At 38.1% G+C, this 25,982-nt stretch overlaps 2 protein-coding genes across 6 annotated transcripts in view; one reads left to right on the top strand and one right to left on the bottom strand.

Moving 5' to 3' along the window:
• PGM5 (phosphoglucomutase 5) overlaps positions 1–19,381 on the bottom strand; it is a 172,621-nt gene extending 153,240 nt beyond the window's left edge. Inside the window, exons 1-3 of the mRNA XM_011970194.1 lie at positions 19,092–19,381; positions 15,046–15,145; positions 5,220–5,382 (exon numbers count right to left, since the gene is read on the bottom strand). Coding sequence (XP_011825584.1) covers positions 5,220–5,382; positions 15,046–15,145; positions 19,092–19,381 — 553 coding nt within the window. The remainder of the gene's footprint in view (positions 1–5,219; positions 5,383–15,045; positions 15,146–19,091) is intronic.
• Positions 19,382–25,620: 6,239 nt separating this feature from the next.
• LOC105532062 overlaps positions 25,621–25,982 on the top strand; it is a 14,826-nt gene continuing 14,464 nt past the window's right edge. For 3 of the 5 annotated variants that reach the window (XR_001004905.1, XR_001004904.1, XR_001004903.1), the window contains exon 1: positions 25,623–25,763. Coding sequence is in view for 1 of the 5 variants with exons in the window: in XM_011970141.1 (XP_011825531.1) it covers positions 25,646–25,882 (237 nt within the window). In the remaining 4 variants the exon portion in view is untranslated. Of the gene's footprint in view, positions 25,883–25,982 lie in introns of all 5 variants that reach the window. The other 2 variants (XR_001004902.1, XM_011970141.1) reach the window with 2 other exon arrangements.

Raw genomic sequence — 25,982 nt, 5'->3', positions numbered from 1 at the left:
AAAAATTGTTTCTTGATTTTTAAAATATCTCAGTCCTTAGAACTGCATTGTCCAATACAACACAATAGAAGTTACTAGTCACATTTAGCTGTTGAGCACTTAAAATGTGGCTAGTCGAAGTGTGCTGTAATTCTAAATACACACCAAATTTCGAAGAGTTAGTAGAAAATGCAATAGATTGCATTAATAATTTTTATATTGATGACATGGTAAAATAATATTTTAGATATAGTAGTTTAAATAAAATACAATGTGAATTTCACTTGTTTCTTTTCTCTTTTTTAATGTGGCTACTAAAAATTTAAAGTATGTATGTGACTCATAACATTTTTCTCTTGGACAGCGCTGCCTTAGAGTGTAGCACCATCACCGTATCCCAATAAATGCTCATAAAAAAGAACAGCAATAGTCCTAGTTTAGTAAGTGGGAGAGAAGACAGCCCAGAAGATTTTACCAACAATTTTCTTGTTGTGTGGGAAAAGTGAAGACCTCAAAGAAATAAACATAGCCCTTTGCTTCACTCCTTACCATTTTTTACCCTTCACGAAACTTAAAGAATAGGTAGTCTTGTTTAGTTTTTGCATTATTTTATGCTTGCCAGATTACAGAATGCATGAATATCTCCCTCCACTCCCTACACCCCAGGCACGACACTATGTTTTTGGCTGTGTCCATCATTTTCAAGTCCCTGAGTTTTAATGCCAAAGCACACTGGTTTCCAAAAGTAAAGCAAGTACTGTCTCTCTAGATAGTTGTCTATGATGCCGTTTAACCATCCATGTTGATAATTTCAGAGTTCATCAACAACTTCTGAATTCCTTGCCAATTTCTAAGTTCTCTGATGTATATCTTCCACTCCAACGACTTTCATCATATGCACACCAAAAATATGTACAATTATAACATATATTAAAATAATTGTGTTTTAAAGGATACAGCAAATCTACAGGGACTCATATAAATTTTAAAATGTTAAAAAAGAATACCCAGAGATTTTAAAGTGCATAAAATAAATGAAAAATTGAAAAAGCTTTTTAATTTGAGGTAGTCCCATTTATTTGTTTTTGCTTTTGTAGCCTGAGCTTTTGATGTGACATCCAAGAAATCATTGCCAAGGCCAATGTTCAATAACTTTTTCCCTATGTTCTCTTCTAGGATTTTTATGGTTTCAGATCTTACATTTAGGTCTTTTATTCATTTGGAGTCTATTTCTGTGTATAGTATAAAATAAGGATCCAATTTCATTCTTTCACATTTTTGTTTTCCCAGGCACCATTTATTGAAGAGGTTTTTTTCTTTCTTCATTATATTCTCTTGGTGTCCTGGTCCAAAATTAGTTGACTATATACGTTCTGATTTATTTCTGGGCTCTCTATTCTATTCCATTGGTCTATGTTTCTGTTTTTATGCCAGTATCATACTGTTTTGTTTTTACTTTAGCTTTGTAATAATATAATTTTAAATCAGCAATTGTGGTACCTCCAACTTTTTTTCCTCAGCAATGTTTTGGTTTTTTGTGGCTCCATACAAATTTTAGTATTGCTTTTCTATTTCCATGAAGAATGTTATTGAAATTTTGATAGGGGTTGTGTTAAATCTGTATATTGTTTTGGGTAGTATGAATGTTTTAATAACATTAATGTTTTTTGATTCATGATCAATGACCACAGGATATCTTTCTATTTATTTATGTCTTGTTCAATCTCTTTCACCAATGTTTGATAGTTTTCAGTATACATTCACCTCCTTTGTTAAATTTATTCCTAAGTATTTTTTGATGCTATCATAAATGGAATTGTTTTGATTATTTTCAGCTGGGTCATTATTTATGTATAGAAATGCTACTGGTGTTTGTATGTTGATTTTGTATCCTGCAACTTACTGAATTCATTTATTAGTTCTAAAAATTTGTGTGTGTGTATCTGTGTGTGTGTGTGTGTGTGTCTGTGTGTGAGATCTTTGGAATTTTCTGTATTTAGGATTATATTGCCTATAAATAGACATTATTTTACTCTCTCCTTTCCAATTTGGATGAGTTTTATTTATTTTTCTTGTCTGATTGCTCTTGCTAGTACTTCCAATACCATGTTGAATAGAAATAGCAAGAGTGGGCATCCCTGCCAGGTACTAAATAGTGGAAAAGTTTTCAATTGTCCCCAGTTGATTATGATGTTAGCTGTGGGTTTCTTCAAAATGGCCTTTGTTATGTTGAGAAACTTTCCTTCTATACCTAAAGTGTTAAGAGTTTTTGTCAAGAAAGAATGCTGAACTTTGCCAAATGCCTTTCCTGTACCAATTGAGATGATCATATGGTTTTTATCTTTCATTCTGTTTAGCCAGTCTTGCATGTCAGGGATAAATCCCACTTGGTCTTGATCCATAATTTCTTTGATGTGTTGTTGAATTTGGTTTTCATCAAAATTTATCAGAGATATTGGCCTTTGGTTTTCTTTCCTTACAATATGTTTGTCTGGCTTAGGTTTCAAGGTGATGCTGACCTCATAAAATGTGTTTGGAAGTATTCCTTGTAACTCTGTTTTTTGGAAGAGTCTAAGAAGTATTGGTAATAATTATTCTTTGAATGTTTGATAAAATTCAGCCATGAAGCCATCTGGTCCTAGGCTTTTCTATTTTGGAAAGTTTTTAATCACTTCTTCAATTTTTTATTTGTTGTTGGAGTGTTCAAACTTTGTTTCTTCCCAATTCAATCTTGATAGGTTATTTTTTCTAGAAATTTATCCATTTCTCCTAGGTTCTCCAATTTGTTGGCATAAAATTGTTCATAATAATCCCTTATGACCATTTTCATTTCTGAGGTATCTATTGCAATGTCTCCCCTTTCATTTCTATTTATTTGAGTCAGCTTTTTTTTAGTGAGTCTGGCTAGGAGTTTGTAGATTTTATTTTTTCAAAGAACCAACTTTTGATTTTATTTATATTTTCTAGTTTTTCTGTACTACATTAACTTCTGTTCTGATCTTCATTATTTCCTTCCTTTTGCTCACTTTGGGTTTAGTTTGTTCTTTCTTTAGCTCCTTAGGGCATAATGTTAGTCTATTTATTTAGATCTTTTCCCTTTTTTAATGTAGGCATTTATTGCTATAAACTCTCTTAGAACTGACTTTGCCACATACTGTAGGTTTTGATACATTGTGTTTCCATTGTCATTAATCTCAAAATATTTTTTAATTTCCCTCTTGATTTCTTCTTTGACCCATCTTTGACCCATTAGCTCGTCATAAACATGTTGTTTAATTTCCACATATTTGTAAATTTTCCAAGATTCCTCCTGTTATTGATGTTTAGCTTCATACCATTGTGGTTGGAAAAAATACTAGACATGATGTCAATCTTTTTGAATTTGTCAAGATTTATTTTGTGGCCTAACATATAGTCTATCATAGGGAATGTTCTATGTATGCTAGAGAAGAATGTATATTCTGCTGTTGTTGGATGAAAAGTTCTATATAGGTCTGGTAGGTCCATTTGGTCTAACGTATAGTTCAAATTTAGTGTTGTCTTGTTTTTTGTCTGGTTGATCTCTCCATTGTTGCAAGTGGGGTACTGAAGTCCCCTATTAGTGTTATATTGCTGTATATTTCTTCCTTCATGTCCATTAATATTTGCTTTACATATTTAAGTGCTTCAGTGTTGGATGCATATATATTTAAAATTGTTTATGTCCTCTTGATAAGTTGACCTCTTTATCATTAAATCATGACCTTCTTTGTCTCTTGGAACAGCTTTTACTGGAAGCCTGTTTTATCTGAGATAAGTATAGGCATCTCTGCTCTCTTTTGGTAACTCTTTTCATGGAATATCTCCTCCTATCCCTTTACTTTCAGTATATACCTATTCTTAAAGTTTAAAAATGGGTCTCTTGTAAGGCAGCATCTAGTTGGATCTCGATTTTGATTCACTCAGCCATTCTATATCTTTTGATTGGAGAGTTTAACCCATGTACAAGCAAGGTTATTATTGATAAATACTTACTCCTGCCATTTTGCTAATTGTTTTCTGGTTACTTTGTAGATAATTTGTTCCCTTATTCCTCGATTGTTGTCTACCTTTGTGGTTTGGTGGTTTAGTTTTCTGCTTTGTGGTTACAATGTTGTGGTTTTTTTTAAATATTCAACATGAATACACTTTGTTTGGATAATGTGTAAAACGTCTGCAAGGAGGGATAGATAAGTTTTCCCTTCAGAATGCACTGTTTTGCCTGGGATCAGGAATAATTTATAACGGTAACTGTTGCTGGTTAAAATTTGGCTCCTACCCACATTCATGCAAACTCAGTGTTCTAGATTAAAAGAGATTTAAGAGACTTGCCAAGCAAATGCATGGTCCTTAGATGTATCCTGATTTGAATAAAACAGCTATAAATAATAATAATGTTATTTTGGGGATTATTGAAAGTTTTGACTATAGATTAGTTTTCAGGTGGTATCGGAGAATTAGCATTATTATTGTTAGGTATGTTAACATGGTCATGCAGCAATATGTCTTTCTTTTTAAGAGAGGCATACAAAAATATTTGGGTGTGAAATATTCTTATGCTATAATTTGCCTTAAAATTCTTCAGAAAAAAAGATAAGCAAAATAGAAAAACAAGATAACGGGTACATGCTATCTATTTCTTATTCTCCCTATTTTTGTGTGTTCAATTTTTAAAAGAAATTTACCCTCATACATATATTCCACCCCCTTCACTAAGGACCCCCAAACTATAAATTGCTGTAAATAAAAGAAAAAGTGAAATAATTCTATGATTTTGAGAGAATGTCAACACTGTAGGAAAATGAAAGCCCAGGATTTGGGCTAAAAGTCATTAATCTGACCCTGATCAACCCTGTGGCCTTCAGCAGTAACTCGACCTCTCAGGCCTTTGATTTGTTCATGTGTAAAATGAGGGTCATTGTCATTCAGACAACGACCTTCAGGGTATGTTTTAATTTTAACATTCAGAGTCCTTCTATATCAGATAAGCATCAACTATTCAGTTGTTTGTGTTGAGGAGTATGGGGGACCAACAGACTCCCCAGATGGGTTCATGAGCCCACTATGCCACTTCCTTGTTGGATTACTTCGGGCACCTCACTAAATTTTTCTGAGCCTGGTCCTCTTCACCTTGTTTGTCTATCATCAAAGGGTCACTGTAAGACTATAATAATATAAGAGGAAAGAAATCGTGATTATTAAGCATATTCTGAACCACATACCTCCATTGGCAACATTAAATTTCACTCCAAACTCGCCCCCTGGTCCTCCAGGGCAGTGACTGGCTGTTAGAATGATTCCACCAGCTGCCTTGATCTTCCTGATAATGCAGGAGACGGCAGGTGTCGACAAGATTCCATTCTGTCCAATAATCAGTCGTCCAATCTAAACCATCCAAAAAAAATAAAATCAAATCAATCCAGTTGCTTGGGATTAAAGGCATTTCAATAGGAAAGTGCCCCAGGCTCTGTTAACATACAGCCAATCTCTTGACAAAAGGAACAGAGTGGGCTTTAGATTAGGGGAGGCAGAGTAGGGGGAGCTCTGACATTGTCTCTCCTTTCTAATGTCTCTAAGACCATTTGGGGCACCCACATCTAGTAGTCAATTATTAACCTGTAAATAGGATATGCTTCATTGATCTTCAGTAGTTTGAAACATCTGCTTTTGATAACTGAGGGATTAACTTGAATCACACAAGAAGTTCTTAGTTTGGTACTGACTCAGAAACTATGCCTGTACACATGCCAGAGATTACAAGAAAAAAAAAATGGAGTGCTTCTCTGCTTCTTCTGCTTCCTCTAACTTAGAACAAGCTCAGAAAGCAAGGGGACTGATTTACTACAACCTCATCATCTGTAGGCATGTTTTAACTGTAATCTTCAGGAATGACTGTTCTCCTGAAAGTAGGAATTCTCTTTCTGCTGTTAAGTGACAGCATGTGCTGGAGGCATTGGAGAAATTACCCAGTCATGCTAAGCAGAGATCTGGAGGTCATCTGTGGATGCAAACAGATTCTTTCTAGAGCTACAAAACTGACTTTTTAAAAAGTCAGCAACACAGCCCTGAAGAACATTTATTGCTATACTTTGTCTTAAAATTTGATTCAATATCATCCAATCTAGTAGTTCTCAATATTTCTACAAAATAGAATCCCTTATGAAACTTTTTAAAATCCCAGTACTCAGACTACATTCCAGACTGATTATATTGCGATCTCAAGAGCCCAGCATTAGTAGTGTTAAAGCTCCACAGGTGATTCCAATGTTCAGCCAAGCTTGGTAATCAAGTCCCCTTGTTACTCAAAGGGCTGGCAGCATGGGCATCACCTGCGAGCTTGATAGAACTGCAGAACCTCAGCTGGGTGTGGTGACTCACACCTGAAATCCCAGCACTTTGTGAGGCTGAGGTGGACAGATCACCTGAGGTCCAGTTCCAACCTGGCCAACATGGTGAAACCCTATTGCTACTAAAAATACAAAAATTAGCTGAGCATGGTGGTGCACGCCTGTAGTCCCAGTTACTCTGGAGACTGAGGCGAGAGAATCGCTTGAACCTGTGAGCCAAGATGGCACTGCTGCACTCCAGCCTGGGCTACGGAGCGAGAAGGAAAGGATAGGAAATGAAAGGACAGGACAGGACAGGAAAGGAAAGGAAAAGAGAAAGGAAGGAAGGAAAAGAAATAGGAAGGAAAGAAGGAAGGAGAAAGAAAGAGAAAAGAGAGAAAAAGAAAGAGAAAGAAAGAGAGAAGAGAGAAGAAAGAGAGAGAAAGAAAGAGAAAGAGAGAGAGAGAGAGAGAGAGAATACCGAACCTCAAGGACCACCCGAGGCCTACTGAATAAGAACCTGTATTTTAATAAGATCCTCTCCTCTCTTTCCAGATAATTCATTTGATAAGTACTGATATAACCCACAAGCCAAAACAAACTTTAACATACAGTCCAACAGCAAAGTTGCCCTGGCACCATCATTTCTAGAGGTCAGTCACCGACCAAATATAACAATCAGCGAGATCAGGGGAAAAAAAGATACAGAAGAGATTACACACACACACACACACACACACACACATCCCCCCCACCAAAAAAAAAGCTCAAAAGCAAAGCAGTCTTGGGATGATTTAGTATGGAAATCCACAAGACCCCCAGGGTACATATTTTCAAGTAGAGGAGACAGATTATAAACAAATAGGCAATAATAATAATAGTTACTAGTGGGGTACATATTAGAAAGAAATTAGACTGCTGTAATAGAGAATAAAGGATGTCAATTTTAATAATAACATAATAATAATAGCTAAAGGAGCTTAGATTTTATTCTAAGTACAACTGGAATTCATTGAAAGGTTTTAAACAGTGGAAGTGACCTGATTGCATTTTTAAACATCATGTGCTGAGCAGCCCAAATAGTCCTATTAAAAAGTAAGTCACATCAAGTCACTAAAACATTCCAATAGCTTTCCTTGTCCCCCACCAACTCAAAACAAAGCCAAAGTCTTCATTATAGTCTACAAGGCCCTACAAAATCTGACCTCCATCACCTACCATTCTCCACTGCCCTCCCGCCCTCACTCTTCTGTTCCAGCCACAACGGAACAGAAGAGCTATTCCTCAAACACAACAAACATGATCCCGCCTCAGGGCCCTTGCATTTTCTTTTTCCTCTGCTAAGAATACTTGCCCAGATATTAACATACCTGCCCTCTAACATCCTTTGGGTTTGTTTCAATGTAAACTAATCAGAAACAGCACCCGTGACAGCCCTATATAATACTATAGCCAGAAGTCCCTAACTTTTCTATTGTTTCCTATTTCCTTCACCCTGCTATAAATTTTCTGAATCATACATATTGCCATCTAATATTTTCCATATTATTTATTTTCTCACTGTATGTAAGGCCCAAGGACTTTTTTTTTCACTGCTATATCCCAAGAACCTAAAACAAATCTGGCATGTGGTAAGTGTACAATAAATATTTGTTGAATTAATGAATGGAGAATAATGAATGAATGATGAATGCCTTCTCTGGGAGAAATACCTTGAAGTGGGGGCAAGAGCAGAAAGAGGAAGATCAGATGGGAGACTCTTCAAGTCGAGTGTTGACAGAGTCTTGGACTAGGCTAGAGCCCACAGAAATGAAAATTAGTCATTTGGTTTGAGATATATTTTTGGAAGGAGGATGAACAGAATATGAGGTGGACTGAAATATGGAAGAGACGGGCTGTGGTAAACAACCTCCAAAATGGCCCCAGTGGTCCTTGCCTTTTGGCATTTGTGCCTTTGTGTGGTCCCCTCCCACACTGAATGGTGCAGATCTGGGTAATCAGTATATATTGCAGAAGTAATTGTGTGTGACTTCCGTGGTGAGGCCATAAATGGCATGGACACTTCTGCCCTGCTCTCTTGGACTGCTCTTTTTGGGAGAGGCCAGCCGCCATGTCATGAAGACGCTCAAGAAGCCCTGTGAAGATGAAGCAAGGCCGGCCAACAACAGTCAGCACCACCTTGCAGCCAAGGGACTGAGCCATCTCACAGTGGATCCTCCAGCCCCCACCAAGCCTTCATACCACTAAACCCATACCAACATGTAACTGTCACTTCATGTGAGTCCCCAAGCCAGAATACCCATCTCCTATCTCATAGAAATGATGAGAGATAATAAATATATGTGCTCACACATATTACCATCTAATTTTCTACATTATATGTTTATTTCTCCACTGTATATAAGACCCAAGGACTTTTTTTTTTTTTTCACTGCTATATCCCAAGAACCTAGAACAAACCTGGCATATGGTAAGTATACAATAAATATCTGTTGAATTAATGGGAAAAAATGAATGATTAATGGTTGCTCTGGGAAAAATACCTTGAAGAGTGGCAGGAGCGGAAGGAGGAAGATCAGATGGGAGGCTAACAGTCAGCACCACCTTGCCAGCCAAGTTACTGAGCCATATTGCAGTGGATCCTCTAGACCCCATCAAGCCCCAGCTAAGCCACTAAGCTTCATGGTAATTTCTTACACTGCAATAAATAACTAATATAGGAGCAGTGAGAAAAGGAGTCAAGAATAATCTCAGCTTTCTACCTTTCAAAACTTAATGGATAGTGGTGCTGTTAATCAAGTCAGGAAAGAGAAAGGACAATAATTACCCCCATATTATTATCCAAAGTCATGATGAATTATTTTCCATATGGTCTTGCTAAAATTTATGTAGTCATTCAACTCATTTTATTGAGTATCTACCAGGAAACAGGTAATATGGAAGAACCTTCTGATATAGAACTGAATATAATTTAGCCACTGCCCTCAAGTAATAAGTCTGGAGAACCAAGAATCTGAAAAATATTGTAACTTTTGTTCAAAATTTTCTCTCAGCCATTTAAAGGGAAAATTTTGAAAATTGTATAGTGGTGACAGACTGGGATAGTAGTCCACAAAAACTTAGGATGCACTTTCATAGCGCAGAGTCGATGCTGAGGAACAGCTGCCCAGCCAGGGGCTACATTTTCTAACCCACCCTTGCATCTAGGTGTGGCCGCATGGTGCATTTGGACAATGGGTGATAAACTAGTATGAGAATGAGAACAGAAGTAATGTGTGTTTCTTCTAGGCTGAGGATATTAGAAAACAGATATATCATCTCTACACTGCTTATTTCTCTTCCCACAGATTCAGTACAGGTAATCATGTGGCTCTAGGCAATGCCAGAGTCACAAGAAAGGAAGGAACCCGGGTCCCAATCCCATTTGGTAGACAAGAGTCTTTGCCCACCAGGGACATCTTCATTGGACTATTGTGTGAGTGAGAAATAACATTCTATTGTTTTTAAGGCAATAAAAATTGCCTACATTTCAGGTTTATTTATTACAACCACCTGCATTTTCTTAAGCAGTAGTGAAAGAAACATAAGCAATAGTTTAATGCTAAATCAAAAATATCAAATGCAAAATTATTTTATGCTATTACAGTATAAAATCATGCCCACTTTGGGGCAAGGACTTAGAAAAATGCAGAACTAAACAGGTAAAGTTTGTTAAGTAGGAGAGATTATAAATTTTTATCTTATTAAATTTCAGTTATTTTTGAAAAGGCAATATGCATTCTGTTTAAGAAGGTTAAAGTGAGTAATTACACTTGAATAAAGTTTCAACCTGAAATATTTTAGTTATAATTGGAGAATTAACAGAAGATTAAATTCTAGATATATGGAAATTTTACCTATGTGAGATCTGCTCATTAACCCATCAATACCAGAGAGAAGAGGTATTGCTGGATGTTGTCCTATCATCTGAGGGATAAGTACTGGAGGAGATGTGAGAGTGGGTGATGGGGCTTCTAAGGTAAGACATGGAAAATTGTGAAGATATTTGTATCCCATATGGACACTCACCAAATGGTGACCTAGGCAGAGGAGGATTTTAATAATAGGATGACCAGTTCTGTGGATGTCAATAAGTGTCTTTCCCCCAGCCATTCCTGTCATTGTCCAATGGGCTTATGAGCAAAGTGGCTGATATGGTTTAGATGTTTGTCTCCTCCAAATCTCATGTTGAAATGTAATCCCCAGTGTTGGAGGTAGGGCCCAGTGAGTGGTGTTTGGATCATGGGGGCAAATCCCTCATGAATGGTTTATCACCATGCCCTTGGTGATAAGTGTATTCTCACTCTGAGTTCACATGAGATCTGCTTGTTTAAAAGTATGTGGACCTTCTCTTTTGTTCTCTTGCTCCCACTCCTGCTGTGTGATATGCCTGCTCCTACTTTGTCATCCACCTTGAATAAAAGCTCCTTAGGCCTCACCAGAAGTCAAGCAGATGCTGGCACCAGGCTTGTACAGCCTTCAGAACCATGAACTAACTAAACTTCTTTTCTTTATAAATTACCCAGCCTCAGGTATTTCTTTATAGCAATGCAAGAATGGTCTAATACCATGGCCGTCATGGCAGGGATGAAGGCTATGCACGGGCTCAACAACATGGACTTTCACTCACCAAGGCTGACCTGGCTATGGCCACTGCAGAGTGCCTACTCTACCAGCAGCAGGGACCAACACTGAGTCTTCTTATGGTACCATTCCCCAAGTAATCATCCAGCTACCTCGTAGCAGATTGGTTAATTTGGGCCACTTCCATCATGGAAGGTGCAGCACTTTGTACTTAGTAGAATAGACACAAAGAAGAGGAGATATGAAGACCAATGCAAAGATTGGAGTGATGTAGCCACAAACCCAGGAAGCCAAGGAATGTATTCTGCTGCCAGAAGCTGGAAGAGGCAGGGAACAGATTCCCCCTAGAGCATCTACAGAGTGTGGCCATGCCGATAGCTTAATTTTGACTTCTGGCCTCCAGAACTGTGAGAGAATAAATTTCTGTGGTTTTAAACCACCAAATATGTGGTAATTTGTTATGGAAGTCCTAGGAAATGAATGCAAAATTTGCAACCTAACACAAAGTTTGTATTAGCTTCACAAGGCTGCTATAACAAATTGCCATAAACTTAGTGGCTAAAGGCAATTAAAATTTATTCCCTTATATTTCTGGAAGCCAGAAGTTCAAAATCAAGGTGTCAGCAGGGGCCTGCCTCATCAAAAGGCTCTAGGGGAGGGTCCTTCCTTGCCTCTTCCAGTTTCTGATGGCTCCACATATTTCTGAGCTTGTGTTCACATTACTCCAATCTCTGCCTCTGTTTTCATGTCACTTTCTTCTCTGTGTGTCTATGTCTTCTCTTCCGTTCACCTCTCTCTGCCAATTATCCCAGGATAAATGTCATCAGAAAAGGTATGGCTTTCAAGATCTAATCATTGATAAAAAGAAAGATAACTTTTGGAAGCCCTTTTGTATAAAGAAAAAGTACTCAACTTGAAGTTAAAAGGCATAGGTATGAGTCTTGACTCTACCCCGACATAGGATCATTTAACTTCTCTGAGGCTCTATGTCTTTATCTGAAAAGCCAAGAAAGAAGAGGATTGCTAAAATCCACCGAAGATCAGATTCTACAAACAAAAATTCTTTATTAAATTAACTATGACACAAATTATTCTATTGTCTTCCCCAAATCCCACAACCCCCTCCAACATTTAAAATTCATCTTTAGATAGCAGATTATCCCTTAAACTACCATTTGACTCTCTGAAAAAGTTCTAGAAATACTATCCTCTGTCAATGTAGCAGACCGCTACCTTTCAAGGAAAAAATGGTTTACTTACATAATTAGCCTTAGTTTTGTTTACAGCATTGAAACAAGCAATATCTGACTTTCATTCCCCAGTGAAATCCAGACCACGGCCCAGGGAGGACCAAGCCATGGCATTCTGCTGCTCCCCACTGAATGTCCCACACCATAGGGTCTGGCTTTGGCTGGAAGAAGGGCAACTTCACCCAGTCCTCCAGAAGGTACACACACCCAGGTAGATGTTACTGCCACTAACGGGCATTTCCTTCAACTCCCACATGGAAAAGGGGGCAAAGTGGACCCTAGTCCACTGTCACTCACAAACACACACATAGGAGGCACACAGATACACATCCCAGGATCCACATCTATCACATATACGAACATTATCACACAGACCCTGCAGACACATCTGTGAGGCATATGCATTCCCAAACACACAGACAGACTCAGGATGAATTTGTTCCTACCCACCCATGACTTCTAAAATGCTTGAGGAAATGAACACATAGTAGAAAGGAGTGTGCAATTATTTCCCATGATGCCATTGCTTAAGAACTCTTTATGTCTGTCCTTCTAATGGCATCAATGCCTCCCATCAAGCCTCAAACCTCACCTAAATTATGTCACTGGGCTTTTTCACCTGCAAATGGGCATAGTAGGTGCCAAGGGAATCAATATGCCCTTTCACATGCCTTAGACCAGTGTCCCAAGAAAGATAAAATGTTATTCTATTCCTTTACATTTTGTGCCATATACAACTATGGTTTTTTAATGATCTTATTTCTGACAGCTGTATTTCTTCAGAACATCAACAACTTCTTTCCTAAATTAGTTTTAGTATAAGTTCAGTTTCTAATTAGCTCAAATTAAAGTCCTAGAGAGCAGCGAGGTAATATTTAAACACTCAACCTAAAATCTCAGAGTAGGTGCATAATTTTGACTCTCAGTGAGTTTTTCCTGTGACATAACACTCGTGAAAGCAGGATTGCTTTCATGTGTGAACTCTCTTAAATCAGACTTACCCTTTGTGATTCTCTTTTAGCTTTAAATGTCATTTAAGAAAAAATAAAGAAAAGAAAATTAAGCATGACATTCTCCAGTACCTCTGCTCACTGTGTTATAATCCCTATCACTCCCCAAGTGAATTGGAGAGAGTGAAGACACAACGAACAGAAACTTCCTTGATGCTTCACAGAGGAAGTGTTCTCCAGGACCACACAGCCTCCACCATGTCCATCTGTAAGTGCTGTGGCAAGCCATACACAGAAAGATGCCTGTTTCCTGTCTTCTCGGTTAAAAACAGAAACAAAACACTGGAAGAAACCCCAAAGCCAAGCTGCCATGGGTTGCAGAGTGCCAGCCCTTAAGTAGTGTTGTCCATAGGTAAACAGGAGACAGATAAGGGCAATTTCAAGAAATAACAAACTCAAGGCATGAATGTGGTTATCCAAACATCAAGGGACTTCTTCATTTGCATTTGGATAATTGTGCAGTTATATGATTTGTTACATGGAGACCAGCTGGAAGTAAGAGAGCTCATCCTCAACTTCCTGTACCTATGGAAGTCTTTACACACATGCTGGAGAGAGAGATGAGAGTTCATTAGCATCAAAACAACATGAATTTCACAATCAATTCCTAATATCTGAACAAATACAGAAAAGTCACAGGCATCTAGAAGTGCAGCCCAAGTTCTGTTCTTCAATCGGCCCACCCATTTCTCAAGATTTCATTGAGAAGATCAAGAAATCTAATCTTCCTTGGATGCAAAATGGAGGTGGTAAAAATTGGAAGTATGTCCTTCCTGGTAATTAGGCAATTTCAGTACGTAGGAAGTACTCTGAAATCTTTAAGGTATAGAGTCTGACTCACTAGAACAAGAAAGGGCCCCACTTGTTGCCATTTTATGAGGTGACCATCCCAGTTGGATCCCAGGATAAGAACTACAAGTGTCCATTGGGTCTACCTGGGTCTGAGTCAAGAAAGCAGAGTTGAGTGCCCTGAAGTAAGCTGAGATTTTGGGGTTCAATGGGAAAGAACATAAGAATTGACTTTGCCACCTACTGCCTGAGTGACTTTGAGCAAGATCTCAAATCCCTATGTATCTCGGTTTTGTTATCTAAAAGATCACGTGATGGAGGATGCAAGGAAGTAACACAGGCAAGACCCAGTTTACAGTGTCTAGTACCTAACAGACTCTTGACACGTTTCACTTGCCCTTGAGTCAATCTTTCCATGTCACTGAATATTCTTCCACAACATGATTTTAATGGATATAGTCTTCCATTATTTAAATGTACCATTACTGACCAATATAAAAATGTTATTTTACCTCAAATTGTTATATGTAAAACAAAAACATGTTTGAGGACTAAACTCACACTGTAGTATAAATTAAACTGGATGTAGGCCAGGCATGGTGAGTCACACCTATAGTCCCAACACTTTGGGAGACCAAGATAGGAGGATGGCTTGAAGCCAGGAACTCAAGAGCAGCCTGGGCAACATGGCAAGACCTCATCTCTACAAAAAATAAGAAAAATTAGCCAGCCATGGTGGCGTGCACCTGTAGTCCCAGCTTCTTGGGAGGCTGAGGTGGGAGGATCCATTGAGCCGAGGAATTTAAGGCTGTAGTGAGCTAGGATAACCACCGCACTCCAGCCTGAATGACAGAACAAGAACCTGTTTCAAAAAAAAAAAAAACCTAAAATCTATAATCTGGATGTAGTTTGCCAATAACTAAACAGCAAATTAATTGTAATATGCTTACATATAAATGATGTCTTTATTCTTTAATCATAAACCTGCTCACTAAGAAGCTGCTGAAGTCCATGGTAGTGACAGGTACATGTCTGCATCCTTGTCCTGACCTGCATCTTCTTTGATTGTCCCCATCTGTGTCTCCAACTGGCGCTGCCGAACTGGCCTGCTACCTGATCAATGTTGTTGAGCTCACTGCACAAAGCTGTTCTTAAAAGGTAGATTTCTGCCTGGAATAGTCATACTTACACCACTTAAATTCCTTACTCCTGAAACATCCAGCTCAGCACAAGTTCTATTTATTGCCATAGAAACGTAGGTCATTTGGAAACACCTCCTTCATTTCTATGGAATGTTCAAACATTTCTGACATTTTGGACTCTGTTCTAGCCTCTTGTTAAATATATCCAGAAAAGAGACAAAGCTTTATGGGGAGGTTATGTGCACGCATATGCTATAGAATAAACTATCTAAATGCTTAAAAATACTTTCCATCTGGCACCGCACCTTAATAGGTAGACAGAAATTATGTATGTGTCTATCTACCTATATAGATACACATAAATACATATCCCCAAAACAGAAACTCATTCTCTTATTTATATATAGGTGAATATACATATACCTTTGTAGGTAGAACAAAAAAAAACCCTCAGCCTCTTTAGGGCCATGCATTTTCTCTGAGTAATTGTCACAATTAATTAGAATACATTTGTATGCATCTTTAGATAAATTCCATCAGATCAGTTTCTGTCCGGTTGGAAAATAATAACTGCCTATTTACTAAGTGCCCCTGCCCCCATACTACGTTCCAGTGAACTAAAGACCTCTGGCAATCATAGATTTACAACGCAGCAAGATTAAACAATTTACTGTTATTTATGACAGCCAAGCTGGATCTTCTGTATTATATTTCACATTAGCATCTATCACTTTACATTTGGGAGATCCTGTCCAAAAAAAGATTATGCCTCCTAACCAAACATTCAGCAGGGCTGCAGGAACAGGCCCCCTGACAAACATCCTGCCAAAGTACTTTAAAGCACCGTGAGCTCCTGCAGCTGTGCATTTTCAGACGACTCAGCAGATTAGCGTGGAGTCTCTTAGCCTCTGCTTGGTCTGTTCCTTTCAGTAATCTCTCACATAGCCCAGTCCATTCGGTTTGAAAATCCTCATGAAATGAGCAGATTAAGATCTGGCTTCAGTAGGGGGCCATGGGTTGGGCATGGAGGGGAGAGCCGGAGCCTCAGAAAGGTTTCAGATGGAAAAGCATGGCACTGACTCAGCTCATGCTTAACAGGAAATAATGCACAGACCACACCAAAAAAGTCCTTTATGTTGTATGAAAGTCTACGCTGAAGCAGCTGCTGCCACTTCATGTACTGTGATAGAGTGCGCATGTGTGTGTTTGTGTGTGCATGAGTGTGAGTACGCACACAAATGTGTGCTGGGACGGGGAGGAGATCACACGTTCAGCAGTCATCACTTCAGCCTTAGCTAGCAGCATGGAGAAATGCCAAAAGTCAAGAGGAAGCTGCACCAAAGCAACTGTGATCACCACATCAGCAGGCGCCTTCTGGTTAGTAAAGCTACTGGGACTAAAACACACACACGAACTCGTCCTTCTTTTATTTTAACCAGAGTAAAATATTTTTATAATAATTGTATTACATGAGTAAATAAAATAATTCATAATGCTGTAACCCATTATCACATTCAATCCTCCCAACAACCCTAGAAGATACGCAGACAAGTATTATTACTTTCCCTATTTTTATAAATGAGGAAATAAACCCCAGGAGGTGACTTCCCCACAGTCATGTAAGTTGCAAACAATAGTATCATGATTCAAATCCAAAACTTCTCCTTTTGTCTTCATTATTGTTTTAATTTTGAAGGTAATGCAAATGCATGTATGATCTTTTAAATCCAGAGATGTATATGGGATAGGAAAAGGGACTCTCCTTCCCCATCCTACACTCCCTCCACCCAAGCGATACCCACTGTTGACCGGAGTATGTTTTTCTAATCCTATTTTCTATGCCTACATAATATAGAGAAAAGCAGGATTACATTACACACAATATTCCAGTCATTGCTCTTTTTCACCAACAAGCTATCATTCACATCTTTTTCATACTACATATAAATTTATATCCTTTATTTTAGTGGTGTATATTATGTGGTTGTGTCATAAATTATGTACCTGTTCTCTGTTGAACATATAGATTTTTTTTTCTGAGTTTTTCCTTAGCAAAATGCTGCAGTGAGTACCCTTGTACACAGAAGTTTGTACATTTATTCTAGAAAAATCTACAATATAGTTTCTTAGATTAAGAGATTCCTGGGTTATTAAGACAACTACTCTATTAATTTAGATATATACTTCCAAATTGCCTGGCCAAAAAGTTGTGGCAATTTAACTTCTATGAACAGTATACAAACATGACAATTTTCCAACACCTACACCAACTCTGGGTAATTTCACCCTTTTTTACAAGTTGATGGATTGTTTTAATTTATATTTCTCTGGTTATTAATAGGGTTGGCCACCTGTTCATGTGTTAGTATTGATGATATTTGTATTGAATTGTTTGATTTTTCTTGATTTGGAAAACCTTTTTACATGTCATAGATATTAAATATTTGTTGTAAAACTCTCCTTCCAGTATTTTGTATGTGTTTTGTCAAGTAGAATAAATTCTTGTCCTCTGATTTCAGATTCCTTTCTCTTTCCATTAGAAATCCCTAAATGTAAAACTGGATATTGATAGCTAAAAACCAGGATGTTTACTAGAGAAAAACAATACAAAGGCAATAATTAAATATATTTATACAAAACACCTACTAGTCCAAACTTAAAAAGAGAAAGTAAAAGTCAAATGCTTCCATGACTTCAGACTAAGAAAAAGAACTTTTGAGGTTGAATGTTCCTGAAACTTTTCATACAACTACAGACATGATTCCAAAAGTTGATGTCACTAAAAATGTAAGATATGAAAGATATTTGAAGACTCAGAGAAGGTGGATTTTCATTTTAATGAGTCACATATATATTCTAGATATCCTCTTATTTGTAACTAAGAGAGTCAAATCAGATGAAAGAATCTAAAAATGTCCCTTTGACTGTGGTAAGTAGAAGTAGTGGAGGTGTATTGGCCAAACCTTGAGTGTTTGTGAATTAACTCTTAAGGCTATGGGCTGACACAGGCCATTGAAGCCCTAGCTTTTTATCTTTAATTTTAAAATCCCAGAACAATTTATACTAATTTTTCTTGTCCATTATTCCCAAATAACCTTGTTTAAATGCTATTACAGTGCTTGTTCATGTTACTGTTGTCTAACAGAAGGGTATCCGGGGCCTTAAAACTGAGAGACTTAGGATTAATGACTCCAATACCTATGCTTGGACTTCTCCAAAAGTGGGTTCCAACTTCTTGTCCTCAAGTCTGTATAGAAACTAGCAAACTTCCAGAGTTCACAAAAGGCTCAAAGAGAACAGATGTTTTATAGAAAATTCTTAGAGCAAGTTTCACGCATAATGTTGCTGATGTGTGTCTGCCTTTTCAATAAACATCACTATGCTTTATCACAAGATTTAATAAAGCAGCTTAGTTAAAAATGCCATCTGGGTCTCTGGACACATTAAACAAAGCTTAAAATAACCACTCCAGCAACTGGGAGGACCCAGCTGTTCTCACAACCTCTCCCACTCCTTCTACTTCCCCATAAAAAGAGTGAATGAAGACCACAGACTAAAAGCATCCAGAATGAACTGACACAAACAGGGAGATAGGTGGAGCCAAGGGCTCTAGTAAGTTTACTGTTGTTCACATAGTAGATTTGCTAATTCCACAACTTGGGGATGGGGATTCAGAAAGGGAAGCAGAAAGAGGGAAGAGAGAATCATGGAAGGGCTCATTCAAGTTTTCTAATGTATTACAAACCTGTCCTCCCTAATGTCTGGACTATAGTAGCCCATTCCACTCACCTATTCTGTAGTGAAGTTCAGTAGAAAATACAAAGCAATCACCACCCAGTTCTTTCTCCCTTCTAGAGATGAGATGTTAGCCACCCAATCCCAGACTCTCAGATCCATTCCAGGAAAGAAGCCCTAGGTATTGAAGCATAGGTTTCCCTCCCTGCTTTCTTCTACCCTTCCTCCTTCTCTCCCTCCCCGAGCCACCACCACATCCCACTTTGCTCCACTTCCAAATCTTTGTTGCTTGGTTTGGGGGCCACGCCAAGATTTGTTCCCCAGATAGTTCTAGTAAACGCCAAACCAAGTATATTCTCATTCTTTAGAGCAACCAGCTTTTCATGGCCAACTGGAATCAAATACAACCTGCACAAACATCTATCCGGAGGACAATCCAAGGCTCCGACTGAGCCAGCCTTCTGCATACCACTGTATTTCAACTTCCTATTCACAAGACACTGAGACATTCTTGAATTCTGTAAGGTGCACTGCATGTTAATACATTGCTGCTCATCATGTGGCCAATATAGGGCATGACTAGTCAACAAATTTTCTCTTGGCTAAAACTTGCAACAAAACTGTAAGTTGTTTACCAAGGGGCCCACTACAGGTTATATTCAATACATACAGTCAAATCATAATTATCTGAGGTATATTCAGTTGACCATACGCCTTTATATTTCAGCAAAAGTTCTTTACATTTCCCAGTGCTATCGATGTTACAAAATGCTTTCATGTGCAATGCTTCATCTGATTCCCAGGATAATTAAATGGTGCTGTCATACCTGATTTTTAGATGAGGAAATAAGTGGTTTCTGGGTATTTCAAGAGGCTAATGCATCTGCCCTCCAACTTGTATGTGTAAACCAAAAACAAAATTCCAAGGCCCTTCAACCATCTGAATGGACTTTGACTCTTCTGGTCAATATATGGCAGAGCTAGGAAAAGAAGGTGAGTCTTCCAGCTGCTGATACAGGGTTTTTTCTGCCATACTGCATTACCTCCAAGGCTAAAATCAAAAGACGGTGAGGTTATCACAAGAAAAAAAATCTGGTTTGGATTTCCCAAATGTGTATGTAGTGTTTGGTGATTTATGTTAATTTAACCTATTGTTCTTTTGGGTTGTAACAGTCAGACTCCATTTTTGAAAACAAAACAGAATCGATTTTAAATGCTAAATTATTGATCATTGCTGTCTCGTATGGTAGCTACTAACCACTTATGGTTATTTGCATTTCTACTTTAATTAATTAAGTAAAATGCAAAATTCAGTTCTTCAGTTGCTCTAGCCACATTTCAAGTGTTCAGTAGTCACATATGGCTAATGGTTGGGACAACGCAGATTATAGAACAGTTTCATCATCAGAGAAACATCTATTGAACAGTGGTATTACATAATGTCATCTCCAGAGAAAGAAGACTTGTAGAAAAGGTCAGAAACAACTGGGCACAGCGGCTCACAGCTGTAATCCCAGCATTTTGGGAGGCCGAGGCAGGCAGATCCCTTGAGGTCAGGAGTTCAAGACCAGCCTGGCCAATATGGTGAAACCCCATCTCTAGGAAAAATACAAAAAATTAGCTGGGTGTGATGGTGCACGCCTGTAACCCCAGCTACTCAGGAGGCTGAGGTGAGAGAATTGCTGGAACCCGGGAGGTGGAGGTTGCAGTGAGCCAAGATCGTGCCACTGCACTCCAGCCTGGGTGACAGAGCAAGACTCCATCTCAAAAAAAAAAAAAAAAAAAAGAAAGAAAAGAAAATGTCAAACATCTTGAGGCAGGCACAGTGCTGTCATCTGTCCAATATTGAAGGTGATTTAAGAATAAGAAAGAAGAAGAGAACAAAGAAGAGGAAAAGAAGTTGCCTTAGGTGTACCCACCCAGAAAAGGACAAAGGCATTCCTGTAGTCATTGTGTTGTATTTTAGCTCTTAAACTTTTTAAGAGATTAGAATAATTTGATACATAGAAGATCTAAACCGCTGAAGAGGCTCTGAAGCAGATAAAAATAGAAAGAAAATAAAAAACTAATTAGTTACCAATTAAGCTTAACCACAATTCATTTAAACTATACAATTTACTCTTTACATGATTGGTTTTTCCCTTGCTCTATAGTATGACATAGTTTATATTTTTAAAGGGGAATTAAAATATTTCTGGAAATTTTTAAATGTAAGTTCACATAGCCACATAAAAACTGCAGAAACAGATAAAAACTATCTTCTCATTTATTCCCTAATCCATTCAAATTAAATATAAAAATCCAAGCATCCACAGTGATATTTAAAAAAGCAAAAGTGAGACAAAACAAAATTCATTTGTCACCTGTGGAGGTGGTTAACTCACTAAATCTTCACTCCAAACACCAGTAATTTTGAAAAGACAGAAAAAAACATATGCTCTGCCTTTCCAGAAGGAACTATGTTTCAGGGTAGCCAAATAACCCAGTTGTGAAGAAAATGGTCTGCTTATAGAAAAATGCCAGCTAAAACATGTAGATAGAATTAGAGAATTAGAAATTCACCATTTTTAAACCCCTAATGAAATAATCATCTCAAGCAAGGATGATTAATAAATGCTAAAACAATCAAGTAGATATTGATACAGAATATAACTGAATATACACACTACAAAGTTCACGTCACAGACTACTGACTTGACCCAAGGGGGAATATAATGGAGGAGATAGGCAGTGATCACCCTAACCTTGTGATCATCTCAGCATCACTAATGATGGGATATAAATACACATTATTGCCTATGAAATATTCTTTAAAAAAAGAAGTTGAACCTGAATCTAACTAAACCTTGCAATGGGTTGAACGTGTATGTCTTCCCAAAATTAATATGTTGAAATCCTAACCCCAAAGGTACTGGTATTAGAAGGTGGGGCCTTTAGGGGGTCATTAGGTCATAAGGACAGAACCCTCATGATTGGAATTAGTGCCCTTATAAAAGAGGCCCTAGAGAGCTAGTCTCTCCCACTATGTGAGGGCCCAGCAAGAAGGTCACTCTATGAACCAGAAAGTTGGTCCTATCCAGATACCAAAACTGCGGATGCCTTGATCTTGAACTTGCTAGTCTCTAGAACTGTGAGAAATAAACTTCTGTTGTTTGTAAGTCATCCAGTTTTTGGTATTTTGTCATATCAGGACTAAAAGTCTTTAGAACTAACTTCCAGTTAACCAGAAAAACAGAAAACAGAGTGAAAAGTTAAATGACACCATAAAAAGCAACCAGAAAATTCCAGAAGGGGAAATATTCTACAGGACAACTGACTAGTTTTTCAACAAGTCAATTTCATTAAATAAATACATAAACAAAGAGTGAGGGTACTTTCTAGGTTAAAAAAGTATTGAGCTAAATAATCAAATGCAATGTGTGTCCCTTGATTAGAAGAAACTAATTTGAACAAACCAGCCACAAAAGATATTTCGGGGAGACCAAGCTAGAAGGATCACTTGAGGCCAGAAGTTTGAGACCAGCCTGGGCAACGTAGTGAGACCTCCGTCTCTACAAAAACAATAAATTAGCCGGGCGTGGTGGTGTGCACCTATAGTCCTAGCTACTCAGGAGGCTGAGGCAGGCAGATCGCTTGAGCCCAGGAGTCTAAGGCTACAATGAGCTATGATTGTGTCACTGCACTTCAGGCGGTGTGAAAGAGCAAGACTTTGTCTCAAAAACTAAAAGGACATTTCATAATAACTGAGGCAATCTGAATGTGGACTGGGTAACAAATGATATAAAAAAAGATTTTTTATTTTGTTTGAAAAGATGATATTGTAACTATACAGGAAAATGTTCTTATTTTTTAGAAATCTGTACTAAGGAATTTAGGGGCAAAATGTCATTTTCTTCAATATATTTTCAAAGACAAGCAAAAAAATAATCATGACACAAATATAGCAAAATGTTTACAATCTATGTTCTATGTTTGTCTATGAGTGCCATTAATCTCATCTCTCTGCTTTTCTGAAAGTTTGAAAATTTCAGTTTTATAAATTTTTTTACATTCCATAATTTTATAATAAATTTTTTAAAGTTTGAAGCAAATCAACAACTATAGCTTCAAAAATATCCTAAGCCACAATAAACACTGAACAGGGTATATTCCTGCCACTTTCTAAAAAAGTTGGCCCAGGAAGGAGTATGAGAGCTGCCATAGCTCTCCCAAGGCTCATTATTCTCCATCACTCCTTGGGAAATCCCAAAACAAATTTTTTAAAAAATTGTTTAAATTTATGTTTTTTGATTCTACAATTTTATAATAAAATAATTTAATAATGTTTTAATTGTATATTTTAATTTATAAAAATTTTTATACATGTTTATGTTTGAAATGTCTATTTCAAACTTTATGAGATATTAAAATATAAGTAATATAGTTCGTCATTTTAGAAATTCCATGTTTTTCTTTTCTCCCAGCAATTACATAATCAAAGAGTAACTATAGTTTTTCATAGAACATCGTTTTGTAGGCTAGGCACGGTGGTTCATGACACTTTAGGAGGACAAGGCAGGCAGATCTCTTGAGATCAGGAATTTGAGACTAGACTGGGCAACACAGAGAAACCCTATCAGTATTAAAAACACAAAAATCAGCTGTGCATGGCAGCGTGCACCTATAGCCCCAGCTACTCAGGAGGCTGAGTTGGGAAGATCACCTGAACCTGGGGAGGTCAAGGCTACAGTGAACCAAGACTGTGCCATTGCACTCCAGCCTGGGCAACAAAATGAGACCCTGTCTCAAAAAAAATAATGAAATTTAATTTAAAAAAAAGAAAACTGCTTTGTAAAATTAACTTTTTCAATCAAAACCAAGGTTTTTCAGATACAAAGAATGCAGCCCACTGGTCAGATTTGTCAGTTCAAAGAGAATAAATTCTAGTTTTCTATTTTTCTAGCCTGTTTATGACTATCCAATAGGATATCAAAAAAGACTAAAGCATTTGGAATACAAGTTCAGTATTCCTGAGTCTAACTCAACGTGCCAAATCAGGAGATAAGCACATTCTTATCAATTTTCAATCATTCAAGACCAATTTTGCTTATAATTATCCGGTTATTTTAGACCATCTTTCTCCTGAAGCCAGCCTTATGGCTATTCATTTCACTTTAGCATAAGACCCCAAGAAGGAGAACAAAATGAGGAAATGATTGGTTAAAATTGGCTGTTTGAAATTCTGAAACATGTCCACCATTCCCTTCACACATGCCCACCCCTCTTAGAAGTAGTACTTTCAGATTATTTAAGACTCGATGCTTCTATGTGGATTTTAATTTGTCATCTGTCCTCTATAACAGCTAGTAGGTTAAATTTGACTCTATTTTAAGCATAATTGACCTATGCTAATTATCTGCTAAAATAAATTTCACTCTTAGAGTTAATAAAGTGTGTTTGTCATAGAAGACCCATTGAAGTAAGAAACTGAGGAGTCCTTATGGTAAAGTGGGCCAAGATATAAGACATAAATTTTCCCATGCAAATCAACAACTGTAGCTTCAAAAATATCCTGACACACAAGTATTGGACAGGCCATGTTTCTCTCACTCCCTAAAAAAATTGGCCGGGGAAGGAGTATGAGAGCTCCCATAGCTCTCCCAAGGCTCATTATTCTCCATCACTCCATGGGAACAGCCTTGTCAGAAAAGAGTGAAAGACCATTTGTCAACCTCTGTTCAACTCCCTGATTCTAGCCAACCTTCATCAATCCCAAGTGAGCAGCCAGAGAGAAATGCAAACCCCATATCTCCAGCATCATTGTCTGCTGGAGTCAAAAATCACAATTCCACCACCCACCCCAACACTACTGGCCCTGTTTCTCCCAATTGTTTTTTATTATGTTTTTTAAAAAATCATCTTTCCCCATCCCTGAGACACTGAGGAGGGGAAATTATAGTAGATAAATATGAAGCATGGAGATCCTTTAAAAATGTTTTTAATAATAAACGAGAAAATGAAAAGGAGAGGGTTGGAAGGAGAAAATTCAAATGCCAGGAAATTGTTCAGTTTTGCTTTTAAATATGTTAACACTCATTTATACATCTGCAAGAGACTTTCCATTAAAGAAAAATTCTATGAGTGTGGCTGTGGTTGCATGAATAAGGATGAAATTACTTTTTTAGACAATGTTTTCCACAGATAATTCAGAGACCCCTGAAATTAGGTATCCCTCTTGTAGATGTCCTTGAGATGCTGCCGGACTTGGGAAAGAGGAAACTGGGATATGGGGCTATACCAAAAGGTGCTTATAGTTATAGGACAGTGAGGAAAGGGGCAGTGGGAGAAAAATCCGAAGTCTGAGAATCTGGATTGCAAAAGAAGACTACCGAGGTCGTGGGAGAAAGGAGAGGAAACAAGGATGAAAACCGAAAGAGGAAGAGGCATGAAATGTTGTCAAATGCCAAAAGGCATTTGGAGAGAAGTTGGGAATTGCATTAAGAAAACCACTGCAAATCTCATTTCAGACCATTTAGAGATATGCCTCCTGGGAACTGCGAGCTCAGGCTGTTTAACATCAAACAAATTGATCCACTCCATCCCTACCCTAATTAAATAAATCATTCAATAATTCCACCGGGTTAAAGAACCAAAATATTAAAAACCTTCAGGGCCCACTCTTGCCAAATATGTCAGGGATCGCGTGCGTGTGTGTGTGTGTGTTCTGTGACACCACTACTGTTAAATAAGCAGAGCTAAGACTTAGGGGATTGGGAGATTATTGCAAAAAGGGCATGGGCCGGGGGACTTTGTTGGGAGCCTACGAAAGAAGATTGTGTGGGGACGGTGGGCAGCGAACGTGTTGGGAACAATATGAAAAACCAGGAATTGCCTTGGAAACGACGGGGCCGGGCAAGACAATGTCCGAAAGAAAAATGAGCAGGTGCGGGATGTGGCCAGAGTCGGGGAAGAGTCCGGGCGCCCGGAGTGGCTCCAGGAATGACGGAGACCCCTCAGTGTTTTTGGGGGCGGTGGGTACTAATAGAACCCGGCGTCCGGGATGCGCCGGGGAGGCTGCGGGTGCGGCGGGGGTGGGGCGCTGGAGGGTGAAGAAGCCGGAGTGAGGTAGCG

This window comes from Mandrillus leucophaeus, unplaced genomic scaffold (genome assembly GCF_000951045.1).
Source record: "Mandrillus leucophaeus isolate KB7577 unplaced genomic scaffold, Mleu.le_1.0 Scaffold93, whole genome shotgun sequence".
NCBI lineage: Eukaryota > Metazoa > Chordata > Mammalia > Primates > Cercopithecidae > Mandrillus > Mandrillus leucophaeus.
The sequence above is the reverse complement of the archived record's forward strand: the minus strand, read 5'-3'. Positions and strand labels throughout refer to the sequence as shown.